At 61.9% G+C, this 27,474-nt stretch overlaps 1 protein-coding gene across 7 annotated transcripts in view; it reads right to left on the bottom strand.

Moving 5' to 3' along the window:
* Positions 1-27,156, bottom strand: part of RAB3IL1 (RAB3A interacting protein like 1) — a 32,140-nt gene extending 4,984 nt beyond the window's left edge. For 3 of the 7 annotated variants that reach the window (XM_028137491.2, XM_054725381.1, XM_054725382.1), the window contains exons 1-8: positions 14,445-14,596; positions 4,044-4,281; positions 3,639-3,734; positions 3,487-3,564; positions 2,556-2,774; positions 1,587-1,733; positions 1,043-1,171; positions 846-961 (exon numbers count right to left, since the gene is read on the bottom strand). In XM_028137491.2, the coding sequence (XP_027993292.2) occupies positions 846-961; positions 1,043-1,171; positions 1,587-1,733; positions 2,556-2,774; positions 3,487-3,564; positions 3,639-3,734; positions 4,044-4,281; positions 14,445-14,596 (1,175 nt within the window). Of the gene's footprint in view, positions 1-845; positions 962-1,042; positions 1,172-1,586; positions 1,734-2,555; positions 2,775-3,486; positions 3,565-3,638; positions 3,735-4,043; positions 4,282-12,062; positions 12,228-12,999; positions 13,077-14,444; positions 14,597-26,647 lie in introns of those variants that run through there. The other 4 variants (XM_054725384.1, XM_054725383.1, XM_028137499.2 and 1 more) reach the window with 4 other exon arrangements.
* Positions 27,157-27,474: the final 318 nt, after the last annotated feature.

The following is a 27,474-nucleotide window of genomic DNA, read 5'->3' as shown; positions in this document are numbered from 1 at the left end:
CTGAGCAAAGAAAGGTCACACCGGCTGCTTGGCTGCGGGACTTATCAGAGCCTTTGCTGCCTCCAGGGTCACCGAGGCCTCCGATTGGACCAGGGAACCCCTTTTCAGGGACAGCTGATTGTGGGTGAGGAAAGGCTGGCCGCGCAGGTTGAAGCCCAGGTCTCACTGGAGAACCTTTCCATTCTGGCTCCAGCCTCAGCCCCCGTCCCTGCCCGCCCACTGCTCCGCCCGCCCGCCCACTCAGAGGTGTTTCCGTTGACACCCCAGCTTCTCCTGCCGGTACTCACCCAGCTCCCTCTGCCTGGAAGGCCCTTCCCTCCTTGGCAAACCGCTATTCACCCTTCAAAGCTGCCTCACAGGCCCCCTTCGATAAGGCGGCTCCCACCCCTGGCTGCCGAGGGGACTGCTCCCCACGCTCCGCCCTTGCTCCCCGCAGCCACGTGGTTCTGCTCTAGCCCTGCGCAGCGCGGCCTGAGCTGAGGAAGGACAGGGGCCAGGGCCACTGGGCCCGTAGGTGCAGAAGGCAGAGCTGGCCACTGACACCACTCACGTCAATCGGGGCCGGAACCCGCTGTGGGGAGAGGGGGTGGGAGACGGTGCGCCAGGCCAACCAGGAAGAGGGACACCCCGGCCCCCGGACTCCCTGGAGAGTCTGGAGCCGTGACTAGGGGCAGGTTGGTCAGTGGGCAGAGCCACCGTCCCTCTTCTGTCCGGTGCCCCTGTACCCGGCCCCCTGCCCACCCCGGAGCCACTGCAGCGCTTGCTCGGCAGGCAGAGCTCATCCTCCCTGGCCAGGCCCTGGGCGGGGGCTTTCCCCGGGCAGCAGGGGGAGGGAGCGGGCTTACTTGGTGCTGCCGTATCCAGCGGCGGCGGCTGCCTTCACCGTGGGCGGCGTGTGCGAAGCCACGGGCTCGATGGTGAGCGTGTTGTCCTCCACGGCCGCCCGCACCAGCGCCGAGAGCTGCGCGGACCAGGGCGCGGTTGGGCGGTGAGGGCGGCCGGGCGGAGGGGCTGGGCCCGCCGGCTGCCCTCGCCCACTCACCTCCTGCGCCGTGAAGTCCAGGCAGGGCCCCACGTCCTCGCGGTACACCCTTCCCAGGAAGGGGCTGTCCTTGTCCAAGGTGGGCGACTCCCTCCAGGCCTGGAACTCCGCAAACAGGGTGGTGTCCACCTGCGGGGGAGGGAGCGAGGTGGGGCGGTCAGGGCACGGGGCAGAGCCAGGGACGGCAGCGCCGAGGAGGTGGGAGCAGGGAGGATGCAGGGCAGGCCGCAGCATGCCGGGGCGTCCCAGGGCCCCCCCGGGCCTCCAGCTAGTCCGTCCGAGGAGGAGCTCCCGCTTCCCTCTGCACAGCCACTGGCCGGCTCGGCTCCCTGCGCTGTCTCCGTGCCCGCGCCGCCGGAGGCACCTGGCCCAGGCCTCATCGGGAAGACCCCGCCTCCTCCAGGAGGAAGAGCTGAGTGCCCCCACAGGCCCACCAGGCCCCGCACACCAAGCACGCGCACAGGAGGGAGCACAGGGCGCTGGGGGTGCATGCGGAGTGAGTGAGGAGGCAGGGGGACGGAGGGGGGCCCTCGGGAGCCGTTACCTGGCGGGAACAGGAGAGAGAGGTAGCGGAGGCGGGGGCTGCGGGCCGCTCCCCAGGCGGGAGCTGCCAGGCCGGCTCGTAGGTGAGGCGGACCGCCTTACTGGGGACCACACAGAGGAGCAGGGACAGGAGGGGGGGCGGCCCGAGCTGGGCAGGTGGGGCCAGCAGGGCAGACAGACAACAGGTGCAGGAGACGGAGGGAGGGAGCAGAGGTTAGTGTTCGGTCAGACGCTCAGAACGCAGAAGGGGGACACGAGGCCCGGCCTGCCTCCTCCCCGGACGCTCTGAGCCACGGACAGGATGGGGCTGGGGGCCACCTGGGCATCAGAGACCCCAGGAAGCCGGATCCCACTGGAGGCCTCATGGGCGCTTCCTGGGTACAGCCTCGCGCTGAGCTCCCGACACCCACGCTCTTCAATTCTTCTCCGCCCAGAGCCCCCACTTGCTCGAGGACAAGGGTATCCCGGGCCATCGTCCAACCTGACCCACGTGCTCCGTGTACCCGGCCGAGGAGGGAGACAGCACCTCGGAGGCCATGCTTGTCCCGGCACCACAGCCAGAGGGTCCCCAGGACCCTCAAGTGCAGGGGTGACACAGGTAGTGCTGGCCTCAGGGCTGCGGCCACACGGCCCGTCGCCTCCGCGGAGGCCCAGTACCACCGCCAGAGGGCAGGCGCTCAGGCCCGAGGCAGCTCGGTGCAGGGCGCCACCTCGGCGTGGAGGAATGGGGAGGGGTGCCAGGCCCCCAGACTGCACCGGGAGCTGAGGGCCATAGGTGTCCTTTACAAGGAGCCTGCCAGCCCTCATGGCCGGAGGACACAGACGCCCAGAGAGGGCAGGGCAGGCTCCAGGCCACACGGCAGAGGCGGGGGGCGGGGGGGACATCAGGCCTGGTCCCACTGGGCCCCACTGCCTGGCTGACAGAGGGACATGCCCACGCCCCGCCCACGGCCCGCCCTCCGCCCCTCACCTCTTTGCCTTCCTTGTCCGGGGTGAGGATGTGGCCTGCAGCAGGGCACGCGATGGGGCACAGGGCACTGCTGGTGCTCTTATGGCGCAAGTGGCCCTTGCGGGGCCCGGCCTTGGTGGGACTCAGCAGCTGGGGGTGCAGCTCGCGGTTGGGAGAGGCGGGTGTGGACGTGATGACCAGCGTCTTCAAGGCTGTCACCTCCGCCTGCAGCATGTCGATCTGGCCAGGACGAGATGGCTGCCAACCGCCGCCCAGGGTGAGGCCGCCCACCGCCCGCCCGGCAGCCAGGAGCACCCACCCCCACCCGGTAACCACACTGTAAGCCGGACCCTGAGATGCCCCTGTCGGGGAGCTGGCCCCCCACGGAGGGGCACCCAGGAGCCAGGACAGCCCGGCCTCCCATTTACAGACGCACAAATGGGCCCGAGACAGGAAGCTACTTGCCCAGGCTCACACAGCCAGACGGAGGTCCCCGCTTTGTCGAGGGTGTGTGTACGTGTGCGTGTGCGTGTGTACGTGTGTATGTGTGAGTGTGTATGTGTGTGTGTGTGTGTGTGCGTGTGTGTGCGTGCATGTGTGTGTGTGTGCGTGCGTGTGTGTGCGTGCGTGTGCGTGCGTGTGTGTGCGTGCATGTGTGTGTACGTGTGTATGTGTGTGTGTGCGTGTGTACGTGTGTATGTGTGAGTGTGTGTGTGTGTGTGTGTGTGTGTTGCGGGGAAGGGGGTGCAGGGGGGAAGGATGACAATGACCGTGGTATCCTCCCAGCCCCTGGAAGGCCCCAGGTCTCTGTGGCACCGTGAATTCCAGTGATGGAATCGCAGCCCCACCCTCGGGGCCTCGGTGTGCCCATCCCTGGCGCCCCGCCGGGCCGTGCGGGGTCTGACTGAATCGGGGGGCGCGCAGGCGGGCCTGGGCAGGTGTCGGGGCTCACCTTGCCCCGAGCCTCTTTCAGCTGCTTTTCTGATGCCGCCTGCTTCGTGTTGGCTTCTCGGACCATCTTGTGGGCTTCCTGGAAGAAGGCAGCGGTGAGGAGCCGATGGACGCCCAGCAGCCCGGCCCCAGCGGCCCCGCCGGCCAGCGTACCTCAAACAGGCTGGCCGTCAGCTCCTCCAGCTCCCGCTCCAGCTGCTCCCGGACCCTGGACAGCCGCTCACACTCCTCATCCTTCAGCTTTAGCTCCTGGGGCACCAGGTGGGCGGCTGTCAGCCCCTCAGGGGCCCTCGGGCCTGACACTGGGGCGACCAGGCCCCATGCCCGGGTCATCTTGCGGGGGCGGGGACTGAGCTTGCCTCTGCTGCTCTAGTCTATGAGGCGTTTACCATTCAGCTGCTGGCAGGAGAGGAAACCCCGGGGATCACACTTCTACACGTCACCCTAGAGCTGCTCTGTCCTGTGTCTGCCTCCCCGTGCCCGCGCAGGCCTGGACAGGTGCCTGAGACCTCTGGGCATTTGGGGGCACCCCGCTCTCCCAGGCCCCCCGGCCCCCACCTTCTGGGCTTTGTGCAGCTCCTCCTTCAGGAACTCTGAGCCCTTCTCGCGGATCTCCATGGACGAGCTGCGCAGGCGAGACACGTCCAGCTGGGCGGCGGGGTCCTCCTCGCCGTGGGCCCCCTCCCCTGCAGGGGTCCCCACCAGGGCTCCCGGGGGCTCCCTGCGGCTCTGGCTCTTCCAGGAGACCGGGACAGCTTCGAGGGGCGGTGGGCAGCCCTCGTCCGGGTGGGGCTGGCTGCGAGGCAAACAGCAAACATAGGATGCAGTTCCCAGACCTAGAGAGCTGAGCCCAGGGACCCGCCCTGGGCAACGCCTCTGCCTGCCACTCCGGGCCTCAGTTTCCCCATCTATAAAATGGGGATGCCAGCACCAGGGTTGTCACGAGGGCAGAATGGCCAAACACGAAATATCTTGAGGGCAAGACTCCTTCATCTTTGTCCACCACACCCACTCCAGCCCAGGGCCTAGGGCTCTGTGTGGCACACAGTAGGTGGTCAGCACCCAGTAGGTGCTCGGCTCTGGGTGTCCAACAGGTGACTGTCCATTCATCAGGGCTGAGAACCTGAGTCTCCACCTCTGTAGAGTGTGGACAATCCCCAGGGTCCTGCCTCAAGGGCCACTGAATGCAGAGAGATGTGCATAAAAAAAAAGGAGGCACCTAAGTGGGAACTGCTTTTGTTGTTACTGTCAATGCAAATTTTATGCAAATTAAGGACGGATCAAAGAAGAAGGACCAGCCATGGCCGGCAGGGCTGAGGCCCAAAGGTTCTTCAACCACCAGGCAAGGCAGACCCACTTCCTGCCCCCCAGAACCAGCTCTCCCTGGCCTGCCTAGTGGCCTCCCCCACCCCATTCTGGGCCTCAGGACCCTCCTCCCCTCTGTGTGCACCTCCTTTGGCCAATCCACACTCCCCCCTCCAAGAGGACCCTGGGGAGGGGGCAGGGCAGGGAGGGAGGGAGGGAGGGGGCGGCCTTAGCCAGCGGCGTTTTGTGCCAAGACAGCACCTCTGGACTCGCTCACTCAGCAAAAGCTGGCGGCTCCTGAGCCAGCAGCTTCTGAGCGGCCGTGACTGGGCTGAGGGTGGGGGCTGGGCCAGGCCACGGGTAACATGCGGAAGTGGAGGGGAGGGGGCTCTGAGGGGCCCACACAGGAGGGAGGAGAGATAAGGCCAAAGAGTCGTGGGGTTCGGGATTGCTGCAGGGAACTGTGAAAGGCCAGGCCAGGGACTGGCCTCCTCCTTGTCCTCTGGACCCTGGGACCGTCACCAAGCAGCCCCTCAGCCTCAGTTTCCCCCAGGGTAACACGGAGGGACTGGGCACCCGGGGAGCCCAGCAACGAGCCCTCTCCTAACCCTTCACATGGCCCCGTCCAGCCCGCCAGCCCAGCCCGGCCTCTGCTCCGGAGCCGGCCCAGAGTGTGGCCTGGAGGTCTGGGGGCTGGTCCTGCTGGCGGGGACGCGGGGCCCTGGTGAGTGGATGGAACACACCTCCTCCGCTCCATCAGCAGAGGGTGCGCCAGACAGAGCTTCCTACTTCCCTCGTGGGAAAGGGTCTCGTTGGCGGGGGGCCCAGGCCTGCAGCCGGCGTCCCGGGACTTACCCTCCCTAGAACCGCCCGGGTGCTCTGCCCACGCATCTCGTTCCAAACTCAACAGCAGCGAGGCCCTGGCCCCGTCCCACAGACGAGGGCGGCGTCTCAGCGAGCGACCACACCTGGCCAGGTCACAGAGCCAGCTGGTCGGTGGCAGTGCTGGGACAGGGGGCCAGGTCTCCAGCCCAGGCCAGCGCCCCCGGTGGGCGGGGTGTGAGTGGTGGGATGGGCGCTTTGCCCCGGAGCCAGGACCGCTGGGCCCAGGGGACCCCGGAGGCTCCTCCGTGGCTGTAGCAGGGAAATCTGACCACATTCCTGCCCAACCGCCTTCCCAGCCGCCGCTCAGGCCCGGAAGCCGCCCCCCGCGGGGAGGGCCAGGGCTGGGCGTGGGGCAGCGGAGGGAGCGCAGGGGCCAGCGGTGGGCAAGCCCAAGGCCACGCCTGACTCCAAGCTGCAGCCCGGGGCGCACGTGAGCCCCCAGGAATGTCCCAGAAACCCCTGCCCCTGCTTCCCGCCTGTGGCTGGGGGTTAAAGGGCAAGTCCCCGGACACAGCACCAGGGAAACTGGGTGCAGTCCACAGCCACGTTTGGCGGACACCCACCCCACCCCACCCCACGCCTGCCAGGCTCTGGGTCCCGCAGCTGAACCCTCTGGCCCGGAGAGCTGCGCCCACTGGCCGTGCGGAGGTCAGGGGCTCGGCCCTCCATCCGGGGGGCAGCAGGCCACCTCGGAGTCGCCCACTTGGATGGAATAAGCAAGAACCAGACCAGAGGCCAAGGGTGGGGGTGACCCACGGGACAGCACAGGACACAGACAGGATCCCAGGCCTCAGGCGCCCAGACTCCGTGCCTGTCCCTCTGCAAGGCCCACCGCCCTGTCCCACGGGCCTGCCCAGGAGGAGCGGGCGCCAGCCCCGCCCAGGAGCACCGAACGCTGCCCACCAGTGTGGCTGGGCCTCTCCCGCTGGTCCCAAGGGCAGGGTGGGGGTGTGGCCAGACAGGCCCCCATCATTTTCCCAACCGGCCCTCACTGCAGCCCGCTGCCAGGGGGATGGGACCCTGTCCTGCCATCGGAGGAGACAGGAGCCCCCGAGACAGTCTCTGCGTCACCCCCCCTTCCCTCTCCCCCCCGAAAAGCCCAGCGCACAGCCTAGCGGCAGAGCGTGGGGACAGCGGGACCTCACTGTGGTCTCCAGCTGTCCAGCTGTCCAGTGCCGGGGCCGGGGCCAGGGCGCAGGCGCAGGGGCAGGCAAGACCCACCCTGTCCCGGGAGGGAAGCTCCGACCTGAGGACCCTCTTCCTCCCAGTTCCGGCCTGCGAGCCAGCTCTGTGACTCAGAAACTTCAGGCTAAGCAGGGACCCAGGCCCTTCCCTCCTTGGGTCCAGCCCAGGCCAGAATGCCGTCCTGCACACTCAGCCTCCGCACAGGCCGGCGGTGCCCTGGGCGTGAGCCCCTGCGTGGGGAGGACACGCCCTCTCAGGGGAGCAGGGGCTCCCACGGAAGTGCTTCCCTGCCTCCCCCGCAGCCCAGGTCCACGCCCTCTGCCAGACCTTCCCGGTCCCGGTTCCCCGCAGACACAGAGCCCAGCGTCCAGGATCCGGGCGCCTGGCAAGGTCGGCTCAGGGGCAGGAGACGGGAAGAGTCAAGGTCACAGGTGGGGGTGTTTCCGCGAGCCCCGGCAGTTCAGACAGGAAACGTCCCGCGGGGTCACTTCCCCTGGAAGCATGCTGGGGTCGGGGGGATGCAGCCACTGTGCCCCCACACCCCATCCTGGCCGCCCAGGAGGGCAGCGGGCTTCTGTCCCCAATCACAAAAATGGGCCAAAAAGTGAGGACCCTGGATCCTATGGCCCCGTCACCCAGCATCCCCACTGGACCAGAGGCCATTCCTGAGGCCAGGAGGGCCCCACGGGGGTCCCCTGTGCCCCGCAGCCCCGGCCATCCCGGCCAGCCCAGCCAGCCACGCGGTCCCTCTGCCCCAACCTCTGCCTCCGCAGCCACCGGTGCCCAGGTCACCTCTGTGAGCCCAAGGCCCCTGAGCTCACGGGCATAACAGGTTCGTGAAACAGGCAGCGGAGTGGCCAGCGAGGAGAGCTCCGGACCTGGGGGGAGACGAGGGCTGGAGGGGCGCAGGGACCTTCCCCTCTGCCTGGGGCCACCGGGTCCAGGGGCCAGGGGGCTGCGGCCGGTCCGGTCAGCAGGAACCCCGGCCGGGCCCAGCTCGGGCACGGGGCCAGTGGAGACTCCCCACTTGCACTCAGCGGCGCCCAGGCAGCCCCGAGGGCATGAGGCCGTCAGTCAGGTGACACTCATCAGGAGACCAGACGCCGAGACCCCAGGACAGGTTGCGCGTTGGCTCCCTGACCGGCCTCCCAGCCCAGCGGGCTCACCTCACCAGGAGGGGCCCGGTCGTCAGCTCCAAACCCCCAGCCGGTGGGAACCCTGAGCCCCGGCCACGCAGGTCCGCGCCGGCCCGCCCTCCCCGGGACGGAGAGGAGGGTTACGGGCCGCAGGTGTCACCGTGGGGAGGAACCTCCTTCGGCCGCTGCGGAGGTGCTTCCCCATCCCGGTTTGGACACGCGATTCAGAGAAGGATGGCGACTTGGCCGGAAGGGAACTGAACCCAGAGTGCTGGCACTCGTGAGTCATGTGACCTGTCACCCAGAGAAGCCCCGGGGTGGGGTGGGGAGGCGCTTTCGGAGAAGTGAGGCAGGATGCAGACGGCTTTGAGGAAGTTTGAGATGGTGCCCCGGCGGTGGGGGCGGTGGGCTCCCCCGACGGCTGCTGAGAAGCCAGGCAGGCTCTGAGCTAGGAGGGGACATGCAGGCACCAAGGACTCGGAGAGGGGGCTCGTGGGAAAGCCAGGGGCTGGCCGGGGGGACAGAACAAAGGACATTGCAGCCATTAGTTAATGTAATCGGAAACCCCGGGAATGAGGCGAACAGTGGTACCCGGCAGCACTGAGGAGCTGGGAGGGGGTCTTTCCGGGAAGGAAAGGGGGTGGCTGAGGCATTGGGGAGGGGGCGGCTGGAGGGAGTCACCCGGCCAGAGGGAGCAGCCGCAGCCTGAGCCTGGATGAGGGATGGGGGACAGAGGCGGGGAGGCCAGAGAGCCAGCCTGGGGACCTGGAGGAGCCTGCCAGGCGGTGGAGAGGTGGGGGGTCCAGAAGAGGGGGACAACGCCGTCAACATGGGACAGAGGAGCAGGACTCCGGAGGGGGGTGGGGCCGGGCCCACTGCTGGAAGGGGAAGCAGGGAGGGAGGGGCAGGAGCAGGAGCAGGAGGGGGGGCGGGGCAGCCTCGGGATGCTAAGGAGTGAGGTCAGGACGCCTGCAGCAGGTGGGCCAGGCCACGCCTCTCCCCGCCCCGCCCAGGCCTGCCGGCCCAGCGCGACCCCAAGAGGCAATCCAGCCGTGTCTCCACTGAGAGCCAGCACCCAGCACGTGCCTCGGGTCCACCTGTCCGGTTCGAAGAGAACCTGACACCCACGACCTCAGACATCCAACCCATACACCGTGAGTCCCCAGTACAGATGTGCTGGCTGCGGCCCAGCAGGAGAGACACCTGCTGAGGGGAAGGGGAAGTAGGAATTCCTGAGGGCTGCCCGGAGGCGAGGCGGCCACGGAGGGTGGCACAGCCCCCTCCCCCTGCTCCCGTCCCGGGAGCCCCAGGCCATACTTCAGGGAGGCATTTGAGATCTTGCCTCCTGACAATGTGGTGAGTTTTTCTCAAGTAAAATCTTATAAAAGTTTAAAAAAAAAGAACTGGCTTAGAGCTGGAGTCCCCATGACTTAGGCCAGTGATGGGCAACCTTTTGAGCTTGGTGTGTCAAACTTCGCCAAAAAACTGAGAATAACTCGGGTACTGTGTCACTTTGAGGAAAAAACATTATTTCGCAAATGTTTCATCCTCAGGAGCAGCAAATGTTTCATCCTGAGGCGGCCGCGTGTCATCAGAAATGGCTACGCGTGTCGGTGCTGACACGCGTGTCATAGGTTCGCTATCACTGACTTAGGCCTTCAGGCAAGAGCCCACGAGGGAGCCGCCCAGAGCAGTTAAGTGACTTGCTCAGAACCCACCGCGCTCTGCGGCCCTGGAGCGCCCGCCCCGCCTGCTGCAGACACAACCCGCCCTGGGGTCCGGGCGTCCCCTCCCCTTGGTGCAGCCCTCAGAGCCGAGAGGTTTGCTTAGACCGAGGGCCTACACCGACGTCCTGTGGCCACTCGGTGGCAAAAACCGGCCGATTCCAGACTCTGGCCTCTGCGGACCAAGTCCCAAGTGCCTAGCACAGCGTTAGCGGCGCAAGTACCCAAGATGCTGTCCGTGCCCCAGCCCCTCGGAGCAGGCGTGGTGCCCAAAACTATAGACTTGGGGCCCTGTGGGGGGTGGGAGGGGTGCGGCCAGCTTGGGGGGGCTGCCTCTGGGTCCAGAGCTATGGCGCACGCTCAGAGTCCCAAAAGAGAGGGTGCACCCGAGCCCCTGCAGAGTCCTGACCAGCACCTGCCCTGGCCGCGAGCAGCAGGCACCCCAAGAGCGATGCGTCAGTTCATCCTGCAGACGAGGACGCCGGGATTCTCCCAGCTCGGAGGCAGGACCCCAAGTGCACGGCTGCCCAGAGTTCCCATGAGCGACGGGCGCCACGCACACAAGCAGCTCGCCAGAGTTACGAGGGCAAGAGTGACCCCCACGCCGGGTCCCCCCAGCTGCTGCTGGGGTCTGGGTGGGCTCCTAGGTCCCGGGCCCCAGTGGGTGCTGGCAGCTGGGCCCCGGATCTGCCCACCCCTGCCTCCAATATCCAGGCGAGGGGTCCATAAAAAGGCAGTGGTCAAGGTAACCCCAAAACCCTGCCTCTCACGCCCCGGCACCCAGCTCCCCATCCTGCCCCCTCATCTCCGTCTGCATTTAGGAAGCACCTACTTGGTGCTCGGCCCCCAGCTAGACCTGGGGGGTTCCATGCTCACACAAGAAGCGAGACTACGCAGGGTCACGTGGGGGTGGGCTCGGCAGCGGGCTTATCCGGAGTTCCTGGGAATACAGCAGGGAGGCTGGGCGGCGAGCTTCTCCAGCACCTTGAGTCGTCTCTTCCACTCTGTCCTTAAAGAGAGGGGCCGTCTCCCAGTGGGCCCGTCCCGTCCGTCGGTCCGTCTGTCCGTCTGCCGGGCCTGCCTTGGATGCCTCCAGGGCCTGGATCACTCCCCACCCAACCTGCTCATGTCACCCAGAGGCCCAGAGAAGGGAGCCCATACTCTCAAGGTCACACAGCAACTACGCTCAGTAGTTTGCCTTGGGCACACCCGCCACGAGAGGTCCCCTGCCTCCTCCTGGCCAGGCTGCCCCTCAGGCACAGTTAACCCCAGGCAGGCCTGCCCTCCCCTCTCCTCCCCAGGTACCACCAACCCCCTCCTCCTCCTCCTCCCTAAACGCAGTCTCCTTCCCTCCAGGTGCAGCTCCAAAGACACGCCTCCCTCTAACAGCCTCCAGCCTCTCACCCCGAGGGGCTCAGGGGTTGAACGTCCACTTAAGAACCAGGAGGTCAGGGCTCCGTTCCCGGTCAGGGCACATGCCGGGGTTGTGGGCTCGATCCCCAGTAGGGGGCGTGCGGGAGGCAGAGGACCAAGGATTCTCCCTCATCATTGATGTTCCTCTCTCTCTCTCCCTCTCCCTTCCTCCCTGAAATCACAAAAATATATCTTTTTTAAAAAGAGTCTCCAGCCTCTCTACACCTCCCCCCTCCCCTCCCAGGAGCCCACTCTCTCAGCTCCCCGCCCCCCCATGAAGTACCAGTACCGGAGGGAGCCGAGTCTGGGAGCCCTGGCCCGGGACTGTCCATCTGGCCCGGTTCTTTACAGGAATGCAACCCACCCTCACTCTGGCCACATCCCGCCCGGGACCTGGTCTTTCCATGGGAAGAGGAAGTGTCTGCCCGGCTCCAGGAGAAGGCCACAGCCTTTCCAGCCGCCGGGGCGGGACGCCCCTGAGAGCCAGCGAGCAGACGTGGGTGCCAAGGGGCTCCCACCCGCACCTCTGAGCCCTGCCCGCCCGCCCAGGAGCCCAGACGGAGGCTCAGCAACTTGCAAGCGACTCTGGCAGAGACCAGCCTCCTTCCCAACTGCACTGCCCTCCAAGGTGTTTCCAGCCTGGGGGGCCTCGTCTGGGTGCGCACCCCAGATTCTCTCTGACTTACCCCCCCCGCCCCCCGCTCTGCAGATGAGCCGGAGGAGTTGGCGCTGTCAGAGCCTGGGACGGTCTGCCGCCACCTTCCCCACGCGCCCCCACACCCTCCCGGCCCCCGCGGCGTGTCCCCGTCCTTGTGCTGGGACAGAGCCCCTCCCAGTCGGGGGTGCGGACCCGGCAGGGATCCCCGACCTTCCCAGCCAGGAGGCCGCCGCCCCAACCCGCGCAGAGCCGCGAGCGCGCCGGGACCTACCCGCTCCACATCCCGGAGCCTCCGGGCGCCGGGGCGTCCGTCCCCGCCGCCGCCTCCGGGACCTCCGGGCACCGCGTCCTCGCCGCGTCCCCGCCGCCGCCGGCTCCGCCCCGCGCCGGCCGCCGGCCCCGCCGCCTGTCCGTCCCGCCCGCAGCCTGTCCGTCGGTCCGGCCGCTGCTCGCGCCCCGGCCCCAGTTCAGCCCCAAACCCTGCCCTCGGGGGTCACGTGGCGCAGGGGCGGCCGGGGGACACGTGCCCGGCCCCGCCCTCCGCCGCCGCAGGGCCCGCGGGACTGGCCGGCCGGAGCGCGGGGAGGAGCCGGACCCATCACCCGCGGCTCCTGGGCTCCAGGCTCCTGGGCTCCACTCGGGCCGCTCCGCTCGGGAACCCACCAGGGCCCCCGCTTTCTGCTTCCTGATTCCGACCGGATTGCGCTCTAGGTCAGCACATGCCCTCCACCGCCACCGGCCCCGCTCCCGGCCCGCGCCGCCCGCCTGTGGGCAGGGGACAGACCCCAAAGCCGGGTCCCAGGCAGGAGCCACCTTTGGCCCAAGTCGCCAGCCCTCATCCTGGCCCAAGTCTTCTCTCTGGAGCAATGCTCCCCCGCCCCCGTCCCCTCCCCCCCACACACACCTGCCTGGTCCCCCAGCCTCTGCGAAACTCCCTGACCCCAGACCATAGGCCCTCCCGCACCTCAACCTCCCTGACCCTCGCGGCCCGTCCTGAGCTGTGACCTGGACCCAGGGACACCGCAGCCCCGCCTCTCCTGCGGGGACCATGGCTCCCACCCCCATTCCCAGGGAGGCCTGGGAGGGCTGGAAGGAGATACTTCCCACAGGGCCCGAGGCTTGGCTTGGTCAGGTCTTCATCTGGGGGCACCTCTGTATTTCATTCAATCATTCAGTCATTCATTCAAAGTACAAACTGGGGACCTTACAAGAGCTGGGGACCCAAAGGAAACGGCTCTGGGACGGTGGGGAGATGGGAGGACGGGGCCATACTCCCAAGCCCTCCACTTCCAGGGCCATCGCTTGCCCAGGGCGCACCTGCTGCTGAGCGAGGGGTCTGTCTGTCCAAAATGGAAAGCAGGGCTCCTTCCCTCTGTGCGCAGCCCACACCCAGGCTCAGGGCTCCGTGAGGGGAGCAGCCAGCTTCCTGCCTTGCTCCCTCGTTCCCCTGGCCAGCTCCTGGGACAGGGGACCCCTGGGGGCCTCCTCTGGGTGAGTCCTTCCCAGAACCATTCCGCCCAGGCCCCCAGGTCCTTCACTCTGCAAGGCAATGGTTCCCCAAGGACAGGGACCAGCTCCTTCCTGGTGTTGGGTTTCCCCACCCCACCCCACCCCACCCCAAGCCCACCCCAGCCCAGCCCAGCTCAGCCCCGCCTCGCCCATCCCAGCCCCGCCCAGCCCCCAGGGTCTGGCTGAGAGCAGATGTCATCGCTTTTGTTGATTTGTCACCAAATCTGCTGCCTGCCTGGCCCTAGCTCTGTTTACTGTTTAGGGGAAGAGGGAGGAGATGACACTGAGGAGCTCAGGGTAGGATCCTTCCCCTCCATCCTCACGAGCCCGGACCGGAGACAACCAGACGGGGGAGGGCCACGGCTCCAGAGGAAGAATCCTCGTGTGGGAGGGCTGGTGGGCTGTGGAGGTGCTTGAGCGAGGCCTCAACAGACGAGTGTGGGGTCACGATTCTGGGAGCAGTGACACCCCGATTACTAACCAAAAATATCCCACCACCTATGGATCCAGTTATCTGGGACTCACAGGCTCACCAGCTTCTCCCACCGCCCAGTAAGCTCTCCTGCCCAACTGGAAAGGATGGGCTCAGAGAGGGTAAGGCACCTGCCTGAGGTCACACAGCCAGAGGTGACGGGGCTGAGACCCCTTGTACCAGTTTCCTGAAAAGACAGCCCAGAAACCACTGGAAGCTACCGCTGCTCACAGTCAGGCAACAAGGGGCGCCTACTAGGTGCGTGGGAGAAATAGAAAAAGGCGTGTCCTCTGCCCCAAGCCACTGCCTCCCCAACCCCCCTCCCCCGCAACGTCCTGGCCATCCTGCCCCCCCCCCCATCCCAGCTCCGACCCTTGGCTGGAGGGAGGTGTGGAGCGGAACTGCCCGCCTGGACGACCCGGCTCCTGCCTCTGTCCTCGGCCCACTGTCTGCTCCTCTCTGAGCCTCGGACTCTACGTCTGCATAACCACCAAGTTGGACAGGACAATCAGGGCCACCCCCTCGGCTGACCTCGTAAGAGGCTCATGACATTCCTCCTAGCGCCAGGCCAGTCCCTGTGCTCAACTTGGATCTCACCTCTCCCCTAGCCCCCTGGAGAGTGGCAAGATCCCCGCCTCCCCACCCCCCCTTCGCGTCCCAGGTCCAGCTTACCTGTCTGTGTCCCGGGGCTCCTCTCCCAAGTTCCCCTCAAGTGCAGGGCCCAGACCTGATGGGGCATAGCGAACAGTCCCTGAGCTCACCGCCAGGTACACGGGGCACTTCCCGCGGGCAGGGCACCTGGTGCGTTCCTCAGGGGGGTTCATGGCTGGAGGGCGGACCGAGGGTCCCTCTGGAGCCGCCGGGCGGGCAGGTGCAGAGCCTTCTCCCCGCCCCCGGCTCACACTAACCTTTGCTATCTCTGCGGAGCAGCTGCCTGGGAGGGCGGGGCCTCCAGACAGGCCTCTACCTCCTCGACCCGTAATTATTAACTCCTGTGCCTCTGCAGGCCCCGAAAATGCTGGGGCCCTCCTTCCCGGGCTCTGGGCCTGGGAAGGGGGGCCCTCAAAGGCTGCGGGAGCCACCTCCCCAGGCCCCAGGCTTCAGCTAGGCCACAGCGTGGTGGCCTGCCCTGCTCGCCCGCCTGGGCAGTGGGCAGCCTGGATGGCCCTGGCTCGCTCCCTCGCTGGCGGTGTGGCCTTGGGTAAGGCCCCCTGCCCCCCAACCCTAACCCCTGGCCTCCCTGTCCCCTCCAAACCTGTAACCACCCGCAGAAAGGGACAGCTCAGCAAAGCGGCCAGGGGTCAGCCCCACTCCCAGACTACGAACCTCTGGACACATTGGGCTCTCTGTGCCTCAGTTTCCCCAACTGTACAATGGCATCTCAACCCCTAGATGTTCCTGCCCAGATATGGCCTACAACCTCCCTCTCCTCACATTAACCCCTCTTCCTCGAGTTTGCACCCGTCCCACCCTGCTGGTAAATTTCTCTTCTGCTCATGGCCCCTCCTCCAGGGAGCCTTCCTCTGTGGATTGCTTTCTTCCTCTGCAGGCGTCGGGCTCTACCCCTCAGACACATGGTGAGCGCCCCTTGGTGCTGGCGGACACCCCAGGGCGAGCGAGGCTGGCTGACACACAGCACAAGCCCTCGGGGCCCCTCCCCGGCTCACGGCCGGCCTCAGTCCACCGGGAGGGGCTGCTTGCTTCGCCCCATCTCATTCGGCCTGAATTCGAATCCTAGTTCTGCCATGCCCTGGCTGTGTGGCCTTGGGCAAGTCACTTAACCTCTCTGGGACTCAGTTCCCTCATCTGTAAAATGGGAACGATTCTGCCCTGTGACATTTGTGAAGATGTGGGAGCTTAAGGTTCTCAAAGTGCTGTCCTGGGCTGGCCCCTCCTGGAGCCCAGCCCGTTCCTGGGCCTGACCTCTCCAGGGTGGCCCGGTTCCCCTCCACTGCCGCGGTGGAGACCGGCCTTTCCGACCCTTCGCCCCTGCTTCCCTCTCTTTCCGGTCAGCCTCCGAGTTCCCGCTGGGAGGGGCTGCGGGTCTCGGTCTCGGCTAGCAGTCACGCCCTGCCCGCCGTCCGCCCGCCCTTGCCCTCGGATAACAGTATCTCCCACTCGGCCTCCGGCTCCAAGCTCTCAGCCTAATGCAAACCAGATGTGGCCTCCCTTTCCTGGCGGAGAACTTTCCATGGCCTGCTCCCACCCCCTTCCTGTTTTCGCTCCTCACTGATCCCCTGGAAATTCTTCTGTGCCCCCACCTTCCTCTGCAGGGCGACCTCCAGGCCCACCTGGAAACAATTAATGGAAAACAGGATGTGTGAAAAGGGTGGGGGGCGTCACCCCAACGTGGCAGGAGGGGAAGGGCTATGTGAGAGACAGTCCCTCCCTGCCACGCCCCAGCCATGGGGGGTTGGGGGAAACTGAGTCAGAGTTGCTTTGGGAAGTGTGTAGAAAGTGTAACTGTTCTCTGGACATGTGGCACCGCTGGGGCAGGTGGGACGCTGTGCGGGGCTTGCGGGGCGGGGGGGGGGGGGGGGGGGGGGAGGGGGCTGGGACTTCTTAGGCAAATCCCAGCCCGAGAGGCCACCCCCCTTCCCGTGGCAGGTGAAGAAGCCGAGGCTCCGAGACTTGTCCCGTCACAGGTGAGCCGGAGGCTAGAGGCGGCTGAGACTGCCTGCCAATCAAAGCTGCAGCCCCAAGTCACCTCGGGGATGCTATCCCAGCGCCCTCCCCCTCCCCCACCCCCCCAGGAGCCTGGTCACGAGGGGAGGCTCACCGCTGCCTGCCCCGGCCGCTCAGCCTCCTCCCGCCGCCCAGCAGCCCTGATCTCCCCCTCCCCGCAGGGGCCGGGCCAGGGCACCCCTCAGGGCGGCCAGGGCTGCCCTCCCCGGGAGGCCTCCACCACTCCATCAGCCCGGGGCTGGGAGCCTGCCGCCCCTCCCTCCGCCAGCTGTGCAGTGTTTGGACAACTGGATGGAATGTTCTGCGAGGAGAGGCCTCCTGGGTCCCCGAGCTCAGATTTCAGGGCGGGAGGAGGGGACGCCGGCTCCAGGGAGAGGGGAAGAGGCTCCCCTCCCAGGCCTGTCCACCACACTGCCCTCCGGCTGGGCTCAGCGAGGCGGGAGCTGGAGTCAGGGCCCCCCGCCCCCCCGGGAAGGACAGGACGGAGCGGGGGCAGCCGAAAGGCGTCCGATAGTCCATAGGGCCACCCTGGTGAGGTCATGAGGTCAGGCCCCAGGGACGGGCTGGGCTCCAGGAGGGGCCAGCCCAGGACAGCACTTTGAGAACCTTAGGCTCCCACCATAAGGATTGTTCTATGCCCCCCCCTTTTTTTTTACAGATTGGGCAACTGAGGTCCAGAGGGGACAGGCATCCTCCCCAGGTGGGGGCAGAGCTGGGCTGAGCTGCAGGCTCCTGATGATAAGCTTGCTCTTCTGGCCGTCCAGGCTGTCCCCACTCTGACCCCCTCCCCCCCGCCCCCCCCCCCCCCCGATCCAGTGAACTGTCGTCATCCCTGCTCTTCCCCAAATGACCGCTGCTCAAGTGCAGTGCTGGGGCCACAGAGAGAACACACAGGCCCTGGGCTCCCCGCCAGCTCGGACGCATCAGACAGGGCGGAGGCCCCGAGAGCCAGGATGCGGGGCAGAGCGCCCCACATCTCCGCTGCCCCCGCTGCCAGGCCCCCTGAGTCCCTGGAGTAAGGCGGGGGGTGTAAGGCAGGGGTGTAAAGCTGGGAGTGTAAGGCGGGGGGTGTAAGGCGGGGGGTGTAAGGCGGGGGGGGGTGTGTAAAGCTGGGAGGCTCGCCCTTGCTCTACTTGACGCGCCGTATTTGTGGGCTCTGATCGTCAGGGGCAGGGGTGCCGGTGGACCCCTTTGGAGACTGAAACGTTTCCCAGTGACAAAACCTTTCGCGCTCCATGCAGAACGGAGGGAGGAGAGGCCTGGGGGCCTGAGGGGGCTGGGAGTCCCTCCAAGGTGCCTGTGGCCTGGGCTGGATCCCTGGGGTGGAACCTGTGGTCTCACCCCCAGCTCCCAAGCAGAAAGCAGTCACCTATGCCATAGGTGGTCGGCAAACCGCGGCTCTCGAGCCACATGCGGCTCTTTGGCCCCTTGAGTGTGGCTCTTCCACAAAATACCACGGCCTGGGCGAGTCTATTTTGAAGAAGTGGCGTTAGAAGAAGCTTAAGTTTAAACAATTTGGCTCTCAAAAGAAATTTCAATCGTTGTGCTGTTGATACTTGGTTCTGTTGACTCATGAGTTTGCCGACCACTGGCCTATGGAATTCCAGAACCGGCCAAACCTCCGGGGCTGAGGTGGCTGGAGGGGGGGGGGGGGGAACGTGCCCCACCACAGCCCCTGGGGACTGCCTCCCGAACGGATGGCAGAGCGGGGAGTGCGGCAGGGACCATGCTGGGTTATTGGCATTTGATACCAGACTCAGTTCACCCTCGCAACCACCCACTGGGGTCCTTCTTTGCCTTCTGTTCCCGTGTTCAAGATGAGGGAACTCTGAGCCCAGCCGGCGTGGCTCAGGGGTTGAGCGTCAACCTGTGAACCAGGAGGTCACGGTTCGATCCCCGGTCAGGGCACATGCCCAGGTTGTGGGCTCGATCCCCAGTGTGGGGCGTGCAGGAGGCAGCGGATCCATGATTCTCTCTCATCATTGATGTTTCTGTCTCTCCCTCCCTCTCCCTTCCTCTCTGAAATCAATAAAACTATATTAAAAATAAAAAAAAAAAGATGAGGGACCTGAGACTTGGAAGGGTTAAATAATTCAGGATTTTAACCCAGGCTTGTCTGACTCCAACGCTCTTGCTCTCACCCTCCAGCATCTGCTCTCTCGGGAGGAGGGGTGAGGTGGGGCTCTTTTGAAGAAAGAACACGACGTAAACACATAGAAATGAAGAAAGAGGAAAAAGCAATGGAGGCTGGGCATCCTACGCAGAGGCCCTCAGAGCAAAGGCGTGGAGGTGGGCGGGCAGGGCCCAGAGAGAGAGACGTGGACCCGTCGCCTGGGGCGCTCGAGCTAATGTGGGGACATCGAGGAAGAGGCTAGAGGGGCCGCTCGGGACGGATCACGGAAAGCCTTGGGGGGGTCAAGGGGACGAGTCTGGACTTTGTTCTAAAGGCTCCAAGGAGACGCCGAGCAGGAGAGCCCTGAGTTGGGGAGATGAACTTGACAGCGAGCGGCGCGCAGAGCACACAGGGACACTCATCAAGTATCCAGAGAGGGACGGACTTTCTAACCTTAGAGGCAATCGAAGTGTTCTCGAGAGGAAAACCAATAGATCTGCTTACATTCGGATTTAAAGCTTCCCTGTGTCCCTCCCACCTCCAAAGTCAGCCAACGTCAACAGGCAGGTAGCCTGGGGACAGTACTGCCAGCCAACAGCGGTGTTAAGATCTTTGCTGTATAAACAATTCACACACAAAAAAACAGTAAGAAAAGCCACTGGGAGCTCAGTGCACACGCTCATTCATTCATCCGGCAGCTCTGTGACGCGCACCTGCGCCCGGTGCCGAGGAGATGGCGGTGGGCGAGTCGGGGTTCCTGAAGCGTACAGTTTGGGGGGCGGTGAACGTGGAGGCATGCAGACATCCAATTCCAACACCGTGTGACCGGCACAGGGCTGGGAAGGGCCTCGAGGAATCCTAACCTAGACTTGGGACTTGGGACATATCCCAAGAGAATATGAAAGAGGGACTATTGAAGGGATGAGTCTGGCAAGAGCACAGAGCCTCGGTCCCAGGGGCCTGGTGTGCTGGGTGAGTTGCTCAGACTTCATACGGGAAGACGAGGGGGCGTCGCTGAAGGGCTTACGCAGGAGCGTAATGTGATCGGATTTACTCGTTCCCGTGGCCCCTGCGGATGCGTGTGGAGCGGACGGGACGGGCGAATTTCTGCTTCCAGTGACGTGGTGGGCGTGGAGCAGCGGGGACCTTTCCGACCACAGAAGAACAGTAACCCGGAAAGAGAGGCCACGATTGCTCGCGGCTCTGTTGTCTACCAAGATCTCCAAACACTTCCTCACCCACCAAAGAAAGTGGGAGTGACGCCGAGAGGCCAGCCAGGAGGAGGGCCAGGTGCGTCCTGAGCAGCTGCGCTGCGCCCGGACCCTCAAGGAGGGCTGAAGTGCCCCCGGCCGGTGGTGCCCGGCTCCTGGCAGAAGCAGAGGCAAGTACCCTTGGAGGAAAGTGTCCAGCTTCACGTCGGAAGGATTCCCGTTGGTTAACATGGATCAACGAGCTCACAGTCAGAGATCACCAGCACCGAAGGCGGCTGGCCTTCTTACTCTGGGTAAGAACCAGCGGAAACAAAACACAACAGGTTAACTAACGTGCTTTGGGACTTCAGATATCCGGGCCCTTATACACAATATGGGAAGGTTATGTGCGGATTTAAGATGAGTAAGCAACAAGAGATTATCAAGAGAACCAAGAAGGTATTTTAAAAATATTTTTAATGGATTTTTAGAGAGAGAGGAGGGGAGAGGGAGAGGAGAGAGAGAGAAACATCGACGTGAGAGCGGGACATTGGTTGGTTGCCTCCTGCGCACTCCCCACCAGGGATTGAGCCCCAAACCTGGGCATACACCCAGCTCAGGAATCAAACTGGCAACCTTCTCAACCAACTGAACCACACTAGCCAGGGTCCAAGAAGATTTTTAAATGACCAAATTATTTATTTATATATATTAGAGGCCTGGTGCACGGGTAGGGTCCCTAGGCCTGGCCAGCAATCAAGGCAAATCAGTGGGGTGACCGGAGGGGTGATCGGGGCCACTACTCACACCCGCCTTAGCCTGGCACTGCCTGCTTGCCACCCCCCCCCCCCCCGCCACTGCCACCACTAGGTTGCCTCCCTCTGCAGGGCGACCAGTGGTGCAATCCCCGCCACAGCTGGTCAGGGCCTGTAGGCTGGGAGCAGCTCCTGGGTTGAGCATCTGCCTCCTGGTGGTCAGTGCGTGTCATAGCAACCGGTCGTTCCACCGTTCAGTTGATTTGCATATTAGGGTTTTATCTAGATAGATGACCAAATTACATATACATACACAACAACGGATTAAATAGATGAGACATGCTCTAGCTGGTTTGGCTCAGTGGATAGAGCATTAGCCTGTGGACTGAAGGGTCCCAGGTTCAGTTCAGTCAAGGGCACAAACCTCAGTTGCAGGCTCAATCCCCAGCCCTGGTTGGGCGCAAGTGGGAGGAAACCAATTGATGTGTCTCTCACACATCGATGCTTCTCTCTCTCTGTCTCTTCCCCTCCCTTCCACTCTTTCTAAAAATCAATGGAGAAATATCCTCCGGTGGGGATTAGCAACAACAACAAAATAGACTAGACACAGCTAAAGAGAGAATTAGAGTCCTGGAAGATACAGCTAAGGAATTCATCAGAAAGCAGCACAGAGAGTCACACACGGAAAATATGAAAAAGAAGTTTAAAAGGGATACAGCACATAGACTGATAAGGTCTGTAAAATCCAAGCATAGAGGGGGAAAGCATGGAGGGGAGGTGACATTTGTTTAATAGATACAGAGCTTCAGTTTGGGAAGATGAAAAAAGTTCTGGAGATGGATGATGGCTATGGTTATGGTTGCACAACAAGGGACATGTGCTTAATGCCACTAAGCTGTACCCTTAAAATGGTGACAATGGCTTTAAAAAACATGCACCTGGCACACCTCAGAGTAAGGCTATAGAAAAGGTAAGCTTGAAAAACGTATACAGCACAGAAGAAGGGTAGCGTGCCTATATTAATTACTGAACTTTAAGACAAAAGTCATTATTAAGGGTAGAGATGGCCACTATGCAGTAATAATGTCAAGCAAAATAAAAGCTAAATTCACCAGAAAGATGTGACAATTCTAAATTAACTAGAGGCCCGGTGCACAAAATTCGTGCACAGGGGGCGAGGGTGCCCCTCATCCCAGCCTGCACCATCTCCAATCTGGGACCCCTCGTTTAGGATCGGGCCTAAACAGGCTGTCGGACATCCCTCTCACAATCCAGGACTGCTGGCTCCCAACTGCTCGCCTGCCTGCCTTCCTGATTGCCCCTAACCACTTCTGCCTGCCAGCCTGATTGATGCCTAACTGCTCCCCTGCCAGCCTGATCGACGCCTAACTGCTCCCCTGCCGGCCCAATTGCCCCTAACTGCCCTCCCCTGCAGGCCTGGTCCCCCCCAACTGCCCTCCCCTGTTGGCCATCTTGTGTCCACATGGGGGCGGCCATATTTGACCACATGGGGGCGACCATCTTGTGTGTTGGAGTGATGGTCAATTTGCATATTACCTCTTTATTATATAGGATATGTGCCTAATAAAATAGCCTAAAAAATCATTAGCCTAAAGTAAAAATCGTCGGAGCCGCAGGGAAAACTGGACAAATGTATAATTATGTGAGGTATCAACAAAGCCCTCTCACGTGTGAATATGTCAAGGAGACCAAACAGCAGTAACTGACAGCCACAGAGCCCCCAGCACAGGCGCTGGCGGCTGGAACGCGGAGGGCGCCCTCAAAGCTGCCGAGAGGCAGTTAAATGCCTACGTTTCCTCCCCGGCTTCATGCCATCGAGCAACGCCTTCTTTCCAAGTCCAGCATCAGATTGGAAATTTGGTCTCTGAGCTGTAAGACAGAGCCTGTGGCCCTGGCTGGTGTGGCTCAGTAGATAGAGCATCAGCCTGCGGACTGAAGGGTCCTGGGTTCGATTCCCGGTCAGGGCACATGCCTGGGTTGTGGGCTTGGTCCCCAGTAGGGGGCGTGCAGGAGGCAGCCAATCCATGATTCTCTCTCATCATTGATGTTTCTGTCTCTCTATCCCTCTGCCTTCCTCTCTGAAATCAATAAAAATATATATTAAAAAATAAATAAAACAGAGCCTGTGAGCCGGGGACTGACTAAGGGGACGAAGAGATTGCGGACACACTGAAAACCCCCGACCCTCTTCCTCTCGTGGCACCAGGATCGTGGCAGCCAGACCTTACCTTTCGGGCAGCAGCTTGGAAGAGCCTTTCCTGGGGGCTGTGGCCGAGAACAGAGAACTAAAGCCCTCAGACTAGCCTTGCCCAAGAAATGCCCTCGGAAGCACCGTACAAGCATGTCAAACTCGTTTACCGAAATAAACGAGGCATGCGGCCCGCCGGCCGCGAGTTTGACATGCTTACAAGGCAGCCTGCTTAAAGTTTCCCATGAATTTTAAGTTCCCATTCTTAGTGATGAGCAAACGAAAGCGACTAGACAACGAACGAGAAACTCTGACAGGACAGAAATCGATCCCGATAAGCGGGAGGAAAGCAACGTGCAAGAAACAGACGCTGTCGAGAGAAGGAAAATCTATCCTGGCTGTGCCGAGAGAGGAGAGAGAGAATCGCATTCATGAAACCAGAATAGGATTCTAAACCAGCAAATATCCAGAGAACAGAAAGAACGCCTGGGAATTAATATTTTTCAGGAATCACGATGACAGAAATAAAAACTCTGAAGAAGGGTTGGAAGACAGAAATGGAGGGAATAGCTCCCAAAATAAACAACACTAAAAAAATGAAAGATAAAGAATTAGAAAATTAGAGGACACATTTAGAAGATTTAACATCTGAAAAACAAGGATTCCAAAAAGAGAACAGAAGAAATTGGAGACAATAAAGCATCCAGGTCAAGGTCATTTCCCTGAACGGAAGGGTATGGGTTTTCACATTGCAAAGGCCCACGTGTGTCTAGCAGAGTCGATGAAAATGCTGAGATGCATCCGGGAACAATTTTAGGAAACTGGGGACAACGAGAGGGTCTTACAAGCTCAGCGTCCTTCACACCCAAGGATCTGGGATCAGAACCGATGTGGGCTTCTTGGCAGCGCCTCCAGAAGCCAGACGACAACGCCTTCGGAATTCTGAAGGAAAATTCTTCCCAGCCCGGACCTCCCTGCCGCCCAAACTAGCGTTCCCGCGCATATGCAGGTCTCAGGAAGCGCAAGTCTCAGCAGACTCTTCCTCGGGGACCCCTGAGGGCTGCCCTCCAGCACAATGAGGAGCAGGCGAAGGAAGGAATCCCTAGGTCAGGAGCCAGGAAAGCCACCCCCATGGGGCGAAAGAAAAGGGCCCCGCCAGGATGCCCGTGAGGGCGGATCTCGGCATCCTGTGTGGGCCCCGACGAGGATTAGCCCGAGTTGAGGGAGAGACGATCCAGGCGCTGGGGTGCTGAGCGCAGCCATCACCGTGCCTCCTGCCGCTGCCCCCTCACAGCGTGTGTCCAACCAAAACCGAGGAGTAGACCACGGAGAGAGAGACAGAGGGCTCAGGAAAGCAAGGAGCCGACCCCGGCCAATGAGAAAGACTATTCCCAGGACAAGAGCGAAGTCCCGGGACAAAGGCTGTGCAGCAGCACAGAGAGCACGCAGCCCCGTTAGAGAAGAATGCTGGTCCTTAGAAGCCATGTCTCCATGGACAGTCAGAACTGACCTATTCACTGCTGGGACTGAAGGTACTGGAAGGAGTGGGAAGAACCAACAATAAGTAGGCACAACAAACAAACCAACAAAAATCCAAAAACAAGACAATTACTAATTTTGGGGAAAGCCAAGAGTGTAAAATATAGTCATGCCTTCTAATCTAAAGTGCTCAGCAACTGAGAGCATTTGAATAAAAGCATTAAAAGGTGAAGGCCAAACATTTCCTTAGCCCTTACTGTTTTGACCCACAGTGGTATCAGGTAACCCTCCTCTCCCAGGGAGGAAGACAACAGATGAAATGAGTAATAAAAGGTGGTCCGTATACTCCTGCTACTTAGAGACAATGAAGATGGGTGAACCCCAGGAGGCACAGCCTGAAGGGGCTGGAGGGGGGAGGGGAGTGGCTGAGCAGGAAACTGCTGTGTTTCATTATAAACCCTTTTGTGACCGTCGACTTTTGAAATTATATACACGTTATTACTTTGATCAAATAAAAAATTTTAAAAAGAAAAAGAGAAACTCAACAAGGATGTATGGAATGGAAAAGTATAAGCCAATATCCCTAATTCTAGATGCAGAAGTTCTAAATGCAACATTAGCAAACTGAATCGAGCAATCGTACATAAAGATCATAAAGATAGACATACGCTGAGTGGCCAGGTTATTATGACCACCTGACGTTTGTAGGCACATTAGCCGTACCCTGCATCGTATGGGATATGGAAGCCGAAGGCCTGTTCGAACACCTTTGCTGTCTGCAGTTACCGAGATAAAATGTCTCCAGTTCTCACAGGAACACAAGGATTGGACAGTCGAGCATTGGAAAAAAGTCACGTGGTCCGATGAGTCACGTTTCCAGTTGCATCATGCAGATGGCAGAGTGAGAATTTCGTGGAAAGAACATGAAAGCATGCACCCCACATGCATGAGTACAACCCTTCAAGCTGGTGGGGGCAGTGCTATGGTTTGGGGCATGTTTTCCTGACATGATTTGGGTCCTTTAATTCGTGTGGAACAACGTCTGAATAGCACAACATACCTAAGTATCGTTGCTGACAAGTTCATCCTATCATGTTGATGGCGTATCTCAATGGAGATGGCTTCTTCCAATAAGACAATGCGCCATGCCACGGTGCTCATATTGTGCAGGAGTGGTTTCAAGAACATGAGGGAGACGTTACCTTGCTTAGGTGGCCCCCACCATCACCAGATCTCAATCCAATTGAGCATTTGTGGGACGAAGTTAAAAGAGCCATCAGGCACCTGGTTCCACAACCATCCAATCTCACAGACCTGGACAGTGCTGTCCATCAGGCATGGTGTCAGATTCCTCGCATCACCTTTTAACATCTCGTGGAGTCCATGCCAAGAAGAATCGCCGCAGTATTGAAGGCAAAAGGTGGCCCACGAAGTACTGATGGGGGGGTCATAATGATCCGGCCACTCAGTGTATGGGTCAATGGAACAGAACTGAGCGTCCAGAAATACTAGTAAACCCACACATCGATTGCCCATCGATTTCCACCAGGAGTGCTAACACCGTTCAATGCATGAAGAGCTGTCCTTTCAACAAATGGGGCAGGGACAGCTGGATATCTGTAGGTGGAAGAATGAAGTTGGACCTGCACCTCACACCCCATAGAAATTTAACTCAAAATAGGTCCAAGACCTAAAAGGAAGAGCGAAAGCTATAAAGGTTTTAAGAAGAAAACACGAAAAAAAAAAAAAAAAGAAGAAGAAAACACGAGCTTGGATTTGGGAACCGTTTCTTAGCTATGACACCAAAACACAGACAACAGAAGAAAAAATTCGATGGACGGGACTTCGTCAAAACTAAAAACTTTTGCCTGGCTGGTGTGGCTCCGTGGTTGAGCGTCGACCCAGGAACCAAGAGGTCACGGTCCGATTCCCAGTCAGGGCACATGCCTGGGTTTGGAGCTCGATCCCCGTGGGGGGCGTGCAGGAGGCAGCACAGGGGAGAAAGGCCCACCACAGCGCTAAGCACTGCTGCATTCAGCGTGTGCTTGTGGAGCTAAAACCACAGGAACATTCTGGAACAGTAAAGAGACACCCTGCTCCGACTCAGCCAGCGACCTCCTTCCCCTCCCAGCTCCGAGTGGAGTCTTGGGGACTCGAGGCGAGCCGGCTTCTCTCTCTAGGCCCGGGTGTCTGTCTGCAAAGGGAGCAGCTGGGGGAGAAGCCATTCATGTCCTCCCAGAGCCGTCAAACCCTCAACGTGCCTATTCGACAGGGGAGGTAAGCTGAGGCCACCGGCTTGTAGTGAATGCGAGACAGCTTCCAGGTCTCCTCACGCCCAGGAGAGCCTGACCCAGGATGCTCCTTCTCCTCCTCCTCACTTGCCCACCGGCCCCAGGTCCCGCTGGTGGGTGGAGGGGTGGGGACGTGGCGGGGCCGTGCCTCACCTGGCTGGCCTCAGCGGGGCAGAGACCATGGGGACGGGGTGGCTCGGAGCCCAGCGTCCTCCGAAGGCGGCGGTGAATGCCCTGCCCGGAGCCTGGCGCTGGCTAGTCCATGCTGTTCCGCCGGCAGGGGAAGGCCTGGGCTTGGCGCAGCCGGGCCCGGCAGGCGTCCCGCTCTCCCTGCCTCTTCAGCCCCCGGTCCTTCCGCAGGAGCCACGGCTTACGTGTCCATCTCTTGGACTGTTGAGCCTATCGCACCTCGGGGCCGAGGGCAGAGGAGTCTGTCTTGCTTCCGGGCCTCAGGCTGGCGTACCCCTCCCCTCCCCGTGCGCTGTGCCCTGCTTGTCTGTCTTGGCTTCTGCCCTGTTCTGTTTGGCCCAAGAGCGGGATGTGGGCTGGCAGGTGCCCTGTGTCGAGCCTGGAGGCAGCATCCAGGCCTGCCCCACGGCCCCTGCCCACTGCCCCAGCCAAGCGGGGTCCCCCTTCCTCCTGCCCGGCTGAGGCAGGTCCTGGGGGGGGCACAGTGGCAGACCCTCTGTGATGATCCTGTTGCCACGGTGATCCTAGAGGAGAAGGCCACAGCATTCTGCCGTGGGAACCCCCACCCACCGGCCAGCTCTGCTCTGCCTGCCCGCGGGGACGGCGCTGTGCCAGGGCACGCGAGAGCACGGGCCCTGCTGAGGCAGAGCCTCTCCCGGGCACCCTCAGCCCCCCTCACCCCGCAGGGACCGCTGCCCTCCACGCAGGGCTCAGAATCCAGCCCCCGCTGCGAGGCGATGGCGGGAAATGCAAAGGGCCCAGGATTCAAAACAGAAAACCCATGTTCCAGT

The sequence above is a fragment of the Eptesicus fuscus genome, chromosome 13 (assembly GCF_027574615.1).
Source record: "Eptesicus fuscus isolate TK198812 chromosome 13, DD_ASM_mEF_20220401, whole genome shotgun sequence".
NCBI classification, from domain to species: Eukaryota; Metazoa; Chordata; class Mammalia; order Chiroptera; family Vespertilionidae; genus Eptesicus; species Eptesicus fuscus.
Note: the sequence above shows the minus strand (reverse complement) of the source record. Positions and strands in the feature narration are given on the sequence as shown.